We start from the raw sequence: 13588 nt of genomic DNA, 5'->3' as shown, positions 1-13588 counted from the left end.
GAGAGCGAAGGAACGGCGTGTGTGGTCCTTGTTTCTGGCACGCGGTTTGAAAGTTTTTTTTTCGCACGTACGGCCACGCACATACAGGCAGTACTAGTATCTATAGAAAAGGGAAAGATATCCAGCCAATATTGTGGCGTAATTCAAGCAAGTTGAGTTTTGAGGTCAGATTGGGAGAGTTTATAAGTCGGATTGTCTTGGACTCAGCTCTGTGAAGTAAGGTTGAACTATATTGAGCTATACACTCCCCACATGTGAGAACAGTTCTCTATACAAGAACAAATCAATCCTTTATATCATCAGAACAACTGTTCCGATGAGAATAATCTTTGATATCTAAACAGAACTCCAAGTTTCTTACAAGCAGACTTAGTTATTTGTACAATGTGCGATTTCCAAGGTAGATTTGAATTGCAGTCATACCAAGTGTGTTTACTGCATTGAGTGGTAAAATTGTAGAGCCTGCAAGGGAGAGGGGAAAGTTGAGAAGAGTTTTAGACAGAAATATGAAGAAATAGAGTTTTAGAAGCATTAAACTCAACTTAACTTGATTACATTTGCCCTACCAAGACATTGTGTCCAAGTCCAAATTTATGGAGGTAGTTGTGATAAAATGAGATGTAGATTGAGCAATGTGAAAAACATAGAGGAATGTAATGTTGAATTGTCAGCCTACGAATGCATTTGGTTATTCGGAGAAGAAAAATAATTGATAAACATGTGTAGTAGATTGGACAGAACCCTGAGGGACACCTGCTGGTAGGGAAGGAGGGAGGTGTTAAACCATCAACAATTACAGAGAGAGAATGGCTGGAGAGAAAGCTAAATATGAGAGAGTAGAGTGAAGGAGGAAAGCCAAAAGAGTGGAATTTGGAGATCAGACCCCGATGCCACACTGTCAAAAGCTTTTGAGATAGCAAGGCCTACAACAAAGGATTCCCAAAGTCTCTCAGAGAAGAAGACCAGACATTCATAATATCGGAAAGGATATCACCGGTGATCTTGCCTTGCGAAAGCCATACTGATAGTGAAAGAGATGACTGAGATTCAAGGTGCTTCAGGAAATGAGAATTGAAAAGATGCTCAAAGACTTTGGAAACAGTAGAAGTCAGAGCAATAGGATGGTAATTGGAAGTGTTTCAACGATCACCCTTCTTTAGAACAGGATGACTAATACATGTTTCCAGGAAAGAGGAAATGTTTTTTTTTTAAAGAGATGGGATATGAATGAACATGCACAGTTGCAAGTTCTGAAGCACATTCCTTCAAAATATCAGGAGCATCTTGTCCATAAGCCTTGCTTGCATCCAGAGAGATAAGTACCTTTTTGACTGGATGAAAAGATATTATAGGGAGGAGCATATGATTGGTAAGGAGTGCATCAGGTGTTGGAATGTTAGTCATTCAATGTGGAATTTGAGGGTAAATGAGACCAGAGGTTCTTTTAGCGAAAGACCAGAAAGACCTATTGGCGAAAGAAGAGGAGAGCTTGTTACTTCCTTTGGATAGAGGAATGATTCGCCTCACAAATAATCCCTAATTCTTGCAACCAAGGAAATGTACCTCTCCAAGTGGTTGACTAAGCTATCCATTTGGACGACTTTTTTTGCAATAAAATATTGGACCAACCCTTCCCGTAGTTGTTTCACTCTTGCACAATCAATTCTTTCCTTACTTGTGATCACAAAATAAGGTCAAAATATTTGTATGCTGAACAAGGGTTATCTTAAAAAGTCTCCAATTATTGCTTATTTCTCTTTCTAAATGTAATTTATCCAGCACAATTTTAATACAGAATTCAAGGCTCATACAAAAGTTGAACAACAAAGAGTGGAATGTCAACCAATTCACAGCAGGGCAGAAGAGAGCAGGTGGACATGAGCAATCGATGTATTAGGAGGAGCAGATATGTTTGAAGGGAATGGAAATGCAGAGTATTAATGTGAGGAAATGGTTCAGATGCAAGTGTGGGAGAAAATATAAGGTGATGAATGCTGCCACCTTGAATAACTGAAGAAAAGAGTTATGATAGCATAAACTACAGAAAGCAATTTCACAAATGAGAGAAATGGAGGATGAAGGAGTGGATGTCAGCCTGAGCAGGAACACTAACACTAACAGCTGTAATGATGGTTATCTGTATTTGTCATTGTGCTGAGTCAGGGCAGAGAGCAGAAAGAGAACAAGGATAAATATCAGAAAATTAATGTGGAGAACTAACAAAAGGAGAACCAACAAAAGGATAACCACTAAAACCAGTTTTGGTACCGTAATGATTGGAGCATCTGCTCTGAGTCTGGGAGGTTGGCTGTTCTAACCCTGGCTGTAATACAAAAATACAAAAGTGGTATGTGCTGCTTCCTTGCTTGGCATTAAGCCTTTAAGAGGATTGAACTGGCCTTTAACTGGAACTTGAAAAGGATAGGCCTTTAAAAGGATTGATAAAACAAACAACCATGACTTGGTAAGATGATGGACCAAATGGCCTCCTCCTGCATCAAAGTTTCTGATAAGGGAACTCATATTATTTTTAAAGTAGCCAATCTACCTGCAGTTAAGAATAATGCCTGAGGATCACAGCTTCCAACTGTAAAATACCAGTGTCTGAGGATTTTGGTTTATGTCTTCATTGAATATGAAATAATTGCTTTCATAAAAAAATATTGCTCTTTCTCTTGCAAGCAAATGTTTTAAAAAAACTGCTCCAACAGCTTACCTACTGTACTCTTTGTGAAAGATATTAATACCCCTCAATGATCAGTGCTGGCAGACTGATTCTCAGGCTTAACATTCATCCAAGGGATGACACACAAATTGATGAATGACTCTCTCTGTTAAATTCCAGAATGACAGTTTATAGCGAGGTCAGGATTCAAACACAGGCTAGACAGCTCAAAGGCACATCTGCATACCTCTAAGCTATCCTCCCATGATGGAAAATAAATGCAAAAATAATTTAGTTCAAATGATGAAATATAAATCAAAATGTATCCAACAACATGTCAAATAAACTACCCATATATGTCCTGCAGAAGTAAGAGGGGCATGGAGCTTCTGGCCTGAAATAAAAGGGGGATTAAACAAAAGTATTTTTTTCATATGTATGTGCAAACATTTAAATGACTTAACTGCATGGTGTGGCAAAAGGATGGGACAGATTTCAGGATGAAATAATTCCACGATAATAGAAAGTAATTGCTGTTTTTTATCAGGTTGTATCAGACGATAACTGGAGATTTAGAATAAAAAAGATAATCCTCGGGAATGGGAAATTTAACAAGTGAACAGCTTGCGTTTTTGGTTGAGCAGTATTTCTTCCTTAGATATTTTATGATTTCAGCACATTGAGAATTCAAACGATATTTCCAAGTTTGTGATATACCATCAAGAAAAGTAATAAACAAATGTGTGACAAGTGTCCTTGAAAAGACAAGACAAAACTCCATGCCACACTGCAAGGCTATGCACGGAACTGTTGCGAGCGCATTTTCCTGGAAAGTTGATCTCCAGATTTGGAGATGTATATTGGTCTCCCAGATCTGATCTCAGTCCTTCTAATTATTTATTGTGGTGACATTTATAAGACAAAGTGTACACAAACAGGCCACACACACTCGAACTGTGAAAAACCATTACAAGTGAAATTCAGGCCATTCCAAAAGACTTTTTTTGTGAAGGTTTTGAGGGGTACGGCTATCGGAACAGCAGAATGTGTTACCCGCCAGCAGGGGCTTCAAAACCTCATGTATTCTCAAGAAATTTCAATCTCTGAACTTTAGAAATACTGATACAATTGAATAAATAACTTCTACAATTAAAAGATATTTATATTTCAAACATGTCCTATCGTTTTGCAACAACCTGTACATCTTTTGACAAACAAAATATTACACAATTAATTAAATCTTTGACATTAACCACCACCACTCTTTTACTTTTCTACTTTAATGCTCAGCCAGGAATGCTTCATAAAAATGTGATTTTATATCCAGTCTCATGGCTCACCAAATACAAATATCAAACACATTTCCTTTCTGGCCTTCTTTTCATTCTCACAGCAATCTCGCTGTGATCTCATTTCCCTTTATTCTTAAGTGTGGACCCTCATTGTCATTTGGATATATTGGGCTCGTAACTTCCCAGTAAACTGCTTTGGTTGAGAATACAGGACATTTCCACTGAATTTAAATCATGAGGAATAATAATTGTGCTTTTTCTATCCCCACATGTGCTGCAGAAAAAACAAAATGAAAGTGTTGATTCTCTTACTGTTTGGTGAGTTTTGAGGTTATATTTTCCTTATGCCCCTGTTTGTCTTCACATTTTCTCATTTTATTTTGTTTCTTCATATCCATTGCACCAGTGCTTATTCATCCCTGCATCCATGGTCCTGATGTCATATTATGGTGGAGAGGTTGCAGATGGGTGGGTAAGGCCGAAGTCACATTTGCCGCGGCGGCCGTGGGGTCTCCAAAATCTACGGCCACTATCAATTATACGGCGGCCACAGTATTTCCACAGTCACACAATGTAGCAGTCACATATGTTTTTATTTTTCGGGTAGCCGCACGGCATATTTATAAATTGTGGAGACCGAAAACGTGGGGGTGCTGTAGGGTCTTTGATTTGATGTCACACGGTGACCTTAGGGCGTTCCTGCGGCGGCCATAGAATTTTCAAGGCAGACGCAAGGTGCCCACAAGGTGACCGCCGGGGGACCGCACGGGGGCCCTAAGGCGAACGTGCGGCCAGACGGACGGTAACGAGTGGGTTTTTTTTTGTTTGTTTTTTAACAGTTCTTTTGTTTCGGCTTGTCGAATTGCTACGGCGAACGTAGAAATGAAAAAAGTTATAATTCCACGCTATAATTCTACGGCGACCCTACGGCCTGTAAAATATAGCCATACGGCGTAGGGCCACCCTGAAGCCACCTCAGAAACTCTGCGGCCGCCGCACGTTTGTGTCAATTTATAGGGCATATGGCCGCCGTATCCTCGCCGAAGAGCAAATGTGACTTAGGCCTAAGCAACCTTGTTGTGAAGTGTCTCTCCGAGAAGTAAGACAAAATGCACATCCACAGGGATATGAATGATTAGTGGTCAGGGTGTGACAGGAACATGGTACTTGGAGAAGTGATTGACCTTTTTACTTGATAGCTCCATTCCATTTTGTTTTCTTTCCAGCTCTAACAACACAAAAGATCATTGTTCAGGCCAAAGCTCCAATACTATACTATGAAGAAAGTGGGGAGATTGGTGAGCCAACTACACTCCATTGCAATTCATCGGCAGAACAAGTGCACTTTGAGTGGTCTTTTGGAGTTGACAATGTGGTGAGATAAAGGAATGTATTATTAAAAGGAGATGTACATGTGTGCATGTCTTTTAAGTTGAAAGGCACTCCTTTTTCCAGCTTATTTTGATCTACATTCTTTGTGATACTCAGATAATAATCGATTTACTTTGTTGGACAGGTAATAATCCATTTACTTTGTTGGAAAGGTAATAATCCAATTACTTTGTTGGAAAGGTAATAATCCATTCACTATGTCGGACAGGTAATAATGCATTTACTTTGTTGGACAGGTATCAATCCATTTACTTTGTTGGAAAGGTAATAATCCATTTACTTTGTTGGAAAGGTAATAATCCATGTACTTTGTTGGACAGGTAATAATCCATTTACTTTGTTGGACAGGTAACAATCCATTTACTTGGTTGTAAAGGTAATATCCATTTACTTTGTTGGACAGCTAATAATCCATTTACTATGTTAGAAAGGTAATAATCCAAAAACTTTTGTTTGAAAGGTAATAATCCATTCACTTTGTTGGAAAGGTAATAATCCATTTACTTTGTTGGACAGGTAACAATCCATTTACTTTGTTGGAAAGGTAATAATCCATTTACTTTGTTGGACAGGTAATAATCCATTTAGTTTGTTGTAAAGGTAATTATGCATTTATTTTGTTGGACCGGTAATAATCTATTTACTCTGTTGGGAAGACAACCATCCATTTTCTTTATTGGAAACACAGGAATCGATTTATTTGTTGGAAAGATAATAATCCATTTTCTTTGTTGGAAAGTTTATAATCCTTTACTTTGTTGTTGCATTGTACATCTCAACCAGTACTCAGTTGTTTGTTTTCTCACAGTTATTTATACTGCTATTCAATACTACCTTGGACATGCTGCTTCCACTCGTCAAACAATGGATGGAAGCCCTCAATCTCAGACATTAAATCAGGGCCATCTCTCTGGACATATCTCAAGTATTTGAAACATTCTGGCACCCTGCCTTGACCTCCAAACTCTCTGCCTGTGGCATCAATGCCACCTCCACACATGGCTCATTGACTTTCTCTGCACCTGTATTCAGCATGTAGCTCTTAATGGGATCTTCTTATCTCCTCTCGCTGCTGAGGCTGGAGTGCACCAAATCTTGGTCCCAGTCTTTTTCCTCATCTTCATCAGTAATCTTTCTGATGCCCTGAAAAATTCTGCCAATCTCTTTACTGATTATTTCAGCCTCTGCCATATAATTTCTCATCCTTCACAGGCAGGTAGCTGACTCTTCCCTCTTGGTAGACCTTTATCATATCAGGAGCTGCTCCAACACTTGCAATATGTCTTTCAACCCCCCAAAAACACTTGTAACACAGACGACTTTCAACCCCTCACCATGTCTTTCTGAAAGGACCTTCTTGCAAACCCTCCCACCTACTTCCTAAAAAAAATCACTTGAATATATGAATTCATTCAAACATTGGGGCCTTACCATTAGCCATGATCTTTCTTGGACACACCATATTTCCAAGATGGCATCCAAAGCCACCCACCCACTTTTTCATGCAAGATCTTTCCTTGGCCAATCTGAACTATTGACAACCCACAAGGCCTCCATTTGCAGCTTGATGGAGTTCTCCTTTGCGGTGATGTCCTTACCTCAGTTTTTACCACAGTTTGAAGTCTTTACCACATCACTGAGTTTGAAGTTGTCTTACTTGGAACCTCTGATTCATTTCTCATCAGTAAATGCCGATCTCATTATTCTGGTGTATTTTGGTGTCACGGACAATCTCTCAAATTGTAGCATTTTTTCACATTTGGTAAAAGTAAATAAATAAAATGGAACCCATTTTCAATTCCATAGCAACCTGCGTAATAATCTATTTACTTTGTTGGAAAGGTAATGATCCATTTACTTTGACTCAACTCAATTTACTTTGCAAAGACTCAACCATGTTTATTTACTTCATATAATATGTGACTTACATGTCCATGCACATGTGAAATGCAGCTTGTTGATAAATCCTGTATTTGCATCCTATTCAGCCTTGAAAACTCAGGCAAAAACCAAAAGATGTTGCTATTTTCTTTGCTTTGCATTATGGAAATGTAACTTTCTTTCATGATAGACGATGCATTGTTCAGTTTTTAAATGAACTCAGCAGTCCTCTTGATTCTACGAAAGCCTGATTTGAGTGGTGTTTAGTAGACTGCTGTTTGATTGCTCCTGAACAAAACATGCATTACCCCATTTCCTATGCATGAGCTGTAATCAAAATGAACATTTATTTTCTAAAAATGTACCTTCTTCATGATGCAACTTGTGTTGTTCAGTCTTGAAATGTACACAGGGAGCTTGAAGCCTAAGGCCTATTAGTAGTGAACAAAATGGTGGTGATTTGATTTTTTTGAGGTTTGAATTGTGGGTGGAGTCAGGCCAGTGAAGCTCCTCCCTGGACAGACAGAGCTGCAGTGTGACAGACAGACTGACAGAGAATGGATCGAATGTAAACTGTCATATTGTTGCAATGACTCGTTTTGTAAGGAGTGTGCATTATCACGCCCATCATTTTTTAGTCTTGGGCATTATTGATCATGTTCTTGGAAATATACTTGTGCAACTACAATGTTTAATGGTCACGTTCACCACTGAAAAGTGGGTACAGCACCCCTCCCCCCCCCCACAACGATGGCACAGATGGCACAAAGATGTGGAAAGGCACAGATCAGGGGATGGGTATAAAAATATTTCAAAGGACTTTAATGTGCTCCAAAGGATAGTCAAAACAATCATTAAGAAATGGAAGGCATGTGGTACCACCAAGACCCGAGATTTGGCCATCCCTCCAAACTGGATGACCAAGCAAGGAGGAGACTGATCAGAGATGCCAGGAAGAGGCCAATGGCAACTTTTGATAGAGTCCCGTTTGAGGTATGTCAAAAACCACTCCAGAGATACTGAAGCCATGTGGCAAATAATTTTCTGGTCTGCCGAAACCAAGATGCAACATTTTGGCCTAAATGCAAATTGTTACGTTTGGCACAAACCAAACACAACACATCACCCAAAGAACACCACCCATACTGTGAAGTATGGTGGTGGCAGCATCATGTTATGGGGATGCTTCTCATGAGAAGGGACTGGAGCACTTGTCAGGATCGAAAATAAAATAGATAGAGCAAAATACAGAAAAATCTGAGAGGAAAACCTGCTGCCCTCTGCTAAAAAGCTGAAATTTGGAAAGAAATTCACCTTTCAGCATGACAATGACCGGAAGCACACAGCCAAAGTTACACTGGAGTGGCAAAGGAAAAAAAAGAAGATAAATGTCCTTGAGTGGCTCAGTCAGAACCCCAACCTAAATCCAATCGAAAATCTGTGGTATGACTTGAAGATTGCTGTCGATCAATGCTCCCCACACAAATTTACTGAGCTTGAACAGTTTTGGACAGAAGAATGGACAAATATTGCCCAATCGTGGTGTGCATGATTCGACCCAATCTCCTCCTCCTCCTCATGGTGTGCAAAGTTGGTAGAGAGCTTCCCAATAGACTCATAGCTATAATTGCTATCTAAGGTGCTTCTACCATGTATTAACTCAGGGGGTTGGATACTTGTCCAACCTAGATATTCTTGTTTTCTATTTTTAATTAAATTTCTGAAGTTTGGAGAATTTGTTTTTCACTTGGAAGCTGTGGGTTATGATGTGTAAATAAGGGTGGAAAAAGTTTGATTTGATGCAATTTAATTCCAGGCCATCCATCCATCTATTGGGACCATACATTGTGCAGAGCGTTGGTGCTGCCTAAGCAGTCTCCTTGGCTATTGGGCACAATCATGGACAGGTCGTCACTCCGACACAGGATACCAGCAAGCTGGTACTCATTTTGCTGACCTCGGAAGGATGACAGGCAGAGTCAACCCCACCTGGTATTAACTCAACAGCCGAAGGGGATTTGAACTCAGGATCCTCAGATCCCAAGCCCACTACCTTAACCATGAAGCCAACACCAGGCATAATTCCAAGCTATAAGGCAACAAAAGGTGAAAATTTTGAAAGAGGGTGTAGACTTTCTATAGGCACTATATATAAACAGAGGAACTGTATGCCTCTGCACATTTCATTGGTTGAAGGATAATTTTGAATCTGACCTTTGCAGTCATTTTTGCTAACATAATGAAGTACCTCTCTTAATTGCTTGCTCTGTTTGCCAAGTGGCTCGGTGATATTCTTGCAAAGCTGTCGATACAGAACGATTGGAGATGGGGAACAACTCAACAATTTGAAGGGGCTAAAAATGGCCGGTTATCACAATTGGGTCTGCGATTTGCACTTGCAATGTGTCCTCCCTCCCCCCACTTTTAAGTTGTGATTGACACTCATGTTTGGGCCAATAACTTTCCCCAGCAGACACTTCAAGAAGGTGGGAATACACATCTCCATTTTACATATGCATTTTTATATTTGTTTATTACTGCAGTTTATCTAATAATGTATAAACATACTGATAAAATAGCAAAAGGTTAAGTGATAGTGAAAGTAAAAATGAGTATTTAGAGATTTTCATTCTGTTTATGATTTGTTGTGGAATTGATGATAGTGAAAGTAAGATGAAGTGAAAGGAAATTTAAATGTATCTATTCTAATGGATTTTGTTTCCCACAGATTATATCTTATACAGATGATCCAATTGACCACAAAGATGAGCGAGTGGAGTTCATTGGAAATTTGACGAAAGGAAATGCATCCATTACAATTAAGGATCTTCGTCTCAACGATGCAGGAGTGTACACATGTGAATGGACCTACTATTCTGCTGGTGCTTTTGTCGATGATCACATATTGGTGAATCTCACAATCACAGGTGAACATGTTCTTGTGTGTTTTCCAGTCCACAATTATTTTATTAATTTTAACAATGGGAATTGTGAAAATGTAGATTGGCAATCATAATAATAATAATAATAATGTGGTCATAACATAAATAGTGCTTTTGAACTTGTTTTGACTTTTTTTTTCTCTGGAAACCGCAGCACCACCACCAATCCATGGGACTTCAGGACACATTGTTGCCATTATAATCACGCTTCTATTAATCGTGGGTTGTGTCATTGGGGGTCTGTTATACTGCAGACACAAAAAATGGTGAGACCAATCAGCGAGAAGGTCTTGACTGAAAGTGAAAACAACCATGTTCCATTTACATGTGAATAATGATGTTTCACCCACTTCAGTTAATGAAATAATATCTGAACTAGAATGCCACTCGATAGAGCGCATACCTCTGCCAGGCTTGACAGTTTACATTTTGCATCCCATTGAGAGGATGGATCTGCATCTGGATCTTAACCAAAATCTAATTGGCTTGTTCTTGTTACCTACCCAATTCATCCACCAACTTTTGTTATAATCCATCCACAACTTCTTGAAATATGCTATACTGTACATCGTTTTTGTCCCCATCTCACTTCAAAAATCATAAAGTTCTCGCATCTGGATCCGGATCTATATCGTCACCAAAATCGAATCAGTTCTTCGATGTCACACAACCAACTTGCCCACAAAGCTTCGTCTGAATCCATCTATAACTTTTTGAGACATTGTGTTATGTATTTTTTAGTGTCTCTCTCTCTCTCTCTCTCTCTCTCTCTCTCTCTCTCTCTCTCTCTCTCTCTCTCTCTCTCTCTCTCTCTCTATATCTCTCTCTATCTCTCTCTTTCTCTCTATATCTCTCTCTTTCTCTCTATATCTCTCTCTTTCTCTCTTTCTCTCTATATCTCTCTCTTTCTCTCTTTCTCTCTTTCTCTCTTTCTCTCTTTCTCTCTTTCTCTCTTTCTCTCTTTCTCTCTTTCTCTCTTTCTCTCTTTCTCTCTTTCTCTCTTTCTCTCTTTCTCTCTTTCTCTCTTTCTCTCTTTCTCTCTTTCTCTCTTTCTCTCTCTCTCTCTTTCTCTCTTTCTCTCTTTCTCTCTTTCTCTCTTTCTCTCTTTCTCTCTTTCTCTCTATATCTATCTCTCTCTTTCTTTCTTTCTTTCTTTCTCTCTTTCTCTCTTTCTCTCTTTCTCTCTTTCTCTCTTTCTCTCTTTCTCTCTCTTTCTCTCTTTCTCTCTTTCTCTCTCTTTCTCTCTTTCTCTCTCTTTCTCTCTCTTTCTCTCTCTTTCTCTCTTTCTCTCTTTCTCTCTCTTTCTCTCTTTCTCTCTTTCTCTCTTTCTCTCTCTCTTTCCAGATCTGAATGTTGATCTTCACCAAATGCTAATGGTTTTGTCCTTGTCACACACCATCATGTCCACCAAATTTTATCTGAATCCATACACAACTTTTTTTGAGATATACTGCTCAGAAGCAAACAGACAGGGGAGAAAACATAAGCTCCTTCCACCTTTGGTAGTGGAGGTAATAAATGATATAACCTTTACTACAGAATAATTGTATATATTTTGTTCAATTGCTGTAAATTTGTCTTGCCCCGAAGGGATACGAGTCTATTGCAATGTGTCTGTGTCTATATATTTTCGCTTTAAAAATGCTTTTTATCTGCAACTGCTTGTCCAATCGATACAGAACTTTAAACATAGGAGGGACTCCCAATGGAGAATATTTCCTTGATAACTCTGATGTCATAGGTCACGTGATATGGCAGCCATATTGGATTAAAGGAAGAAAATTGGACATCATTTTCTCTGAAACCGCTCAATGAAAAAAAATCGACACTTGCCCTATCAACTCCCCTGGGATATATTAGGGTGATGATGATAATGTCATCGGTGATGTGGTATTCTATCCATAACTGGTTGAATTTAAATGCTTATAAATCCAAAAATCTGAAACTTCACATATCTGATCTATGACCCAATGTGAGTGAAGAATTCAATTTATGAAGTTCATAACCCATGCCAAGAAATTGTTACATAGTAGGGTGCATGGATGATACTGGTATATGGGCCATAATAGTAGCGTATTCAGTTAACAACATGCAAGGTGAGACTATGCGCTCTACGAGTGCCATTCTAGTTAAATGGAGTGGCCTAGGTGGGGCTTTCTGTTGAGTTATTTAACCTGTACTGAAGGGAAGAACCTCCAAAAGCATTACAACTTTTATTTTCATTGTAAATTAGTTAAGTTGTGCATTCCAAAAGTAACGTAAATATATAATATGATGGCCAACTACCCCTTCTGCTATATATTTTTCTTTGTGATCTCGCAACATTTTCCGCTTGGATTATCCTTTTTTTTCCATGTCATAATCTATTTCATTTAAAAATTCACAGTGGGCCCTGGAAAATAAATTAACGAATCGATCTGAGGAAAAGTCCCACCAGACGAAGTACCAAGTGCTTGTGGAGATGAAGATCGAATACCTGCAGCAGATACAAAGAAAATGCTCCTTTCGCAGGACATTTGGTGATGCAATACCAACATGTGAAAAGCCTACTCGTCCCTTCCTTACAATCTTGAGTTTTCATGCTGTTGCGAAATAATGTTGATGATTTAATGATGCAATAAAATTGGAGTGAAAAATTGTAATATTTCTTCCAGCACAGAACACACTTGACAAAATATTACATGACTATCAAATACAACCTGTTGCTTCGCTGATGGGGAGGGGGGGGTATGAAGGAGGAGGGAGAGAGAGAGGAGGAAGGAGGCTGGGGGGGGGTATGAAGGAGGAGGGAGAGAGAGAGAGGAGGGGGAGGTGGGGAGAGCTATGCATCACCAACTGTTGCTATACCATGGGAAGGAGGGATGCGAGAAGGGAGTGAGAGAGAGACAGAGATATATATATACATGTATGAAAAAAAAAAACGAAGAGAGAAAAGTGAGGGGCGGAGGTGTGATTAGGAAAGAGAACGATATGTTATCCTAAATGACTGAACACACACACACACACACACACAAAAACAAACTCATGTCAGAACAGCTGTACACATGAGACAACAGAGTTTATAATGTAATGTGCTGGCACATCTGCAAAAACTTTAATGTCCCAGTTCTAGAAAATTTGTGGGAACATGAACCAAAAGTAAACACGGAAAACATGGAAGTACCTACCGCTCACATACGACCGAATGATCCCATCGAGCATGAACATTGAAAACAAAGCGTTGCAACCAGATATCATACTTGAGTATAAAAAAGAAGACGTTGCAGATTGAGGTGTTAATAACAGTGATTTTGGACTAAATGATGCAGAAATCAAGAAAATGACCAAACACCAAGACCTCAAGAATGAAGTGAGAAGATCCTGGAACCTGAAGAATGCCAAAGTTGTACCAGTGATAGCTGAACCTGCAGGAATGA

The 13588-nt window shown here is 39.2% G+C and overlaps 1 protein-coding gene across 1 annotated transcript in view; it reads left to right on the top strand.

Annotated features, from left to right (window-relative positions):
- The window catches only part of LOC147020388 (uncharacterized), a 23016-nt gene extending 10202 nt beyond the window's left edge, over nt 1-12814 (top strand). The window contains exons 3-7 of the mRNA XM_085895712.1: nt 4238-4275; nt 5184-5332; nt 9959-10157; nt 10327-10438; nt 12559-12814. Of these exons, the coding sequence (XP_085751838.1) occupies nt 4238-4275; nt 5184-5332; nt 9959-10157; nt 10327-10438; nt 12559-12580 (520 nt within the window). The 3' untranslated portion in view covers nt 12581-12814. The remainder of the gene's footprint in view (nt 1-4237; nt 4276-5183; nt 5333-9958; nt 10158-10326; nt 10439-12558) is intronic.
- The last annotated feature ends 774 nt before the right edge of the window (nt 12815-13588 follow it).

This window comes from Eptatretus burgeri, chromosome 9 (genome assembly GCF_056783735.1).
Source record: "Eptatretus burgeri isolate ZD-2024b chromosome 9, Ebu_testis_v1, whole genome shotgun sequence".
In the NCBI taxonomy this organism is placed as follows: Eukaryota; Metazoa; Chordata; class Myxini; order Myxiniformes; family Myxinidae; genus Eptatretus; species Eptatretus burgeri.
This window is presented reverse-complemented; position numbering and strand designations above follow the sequence as displayed.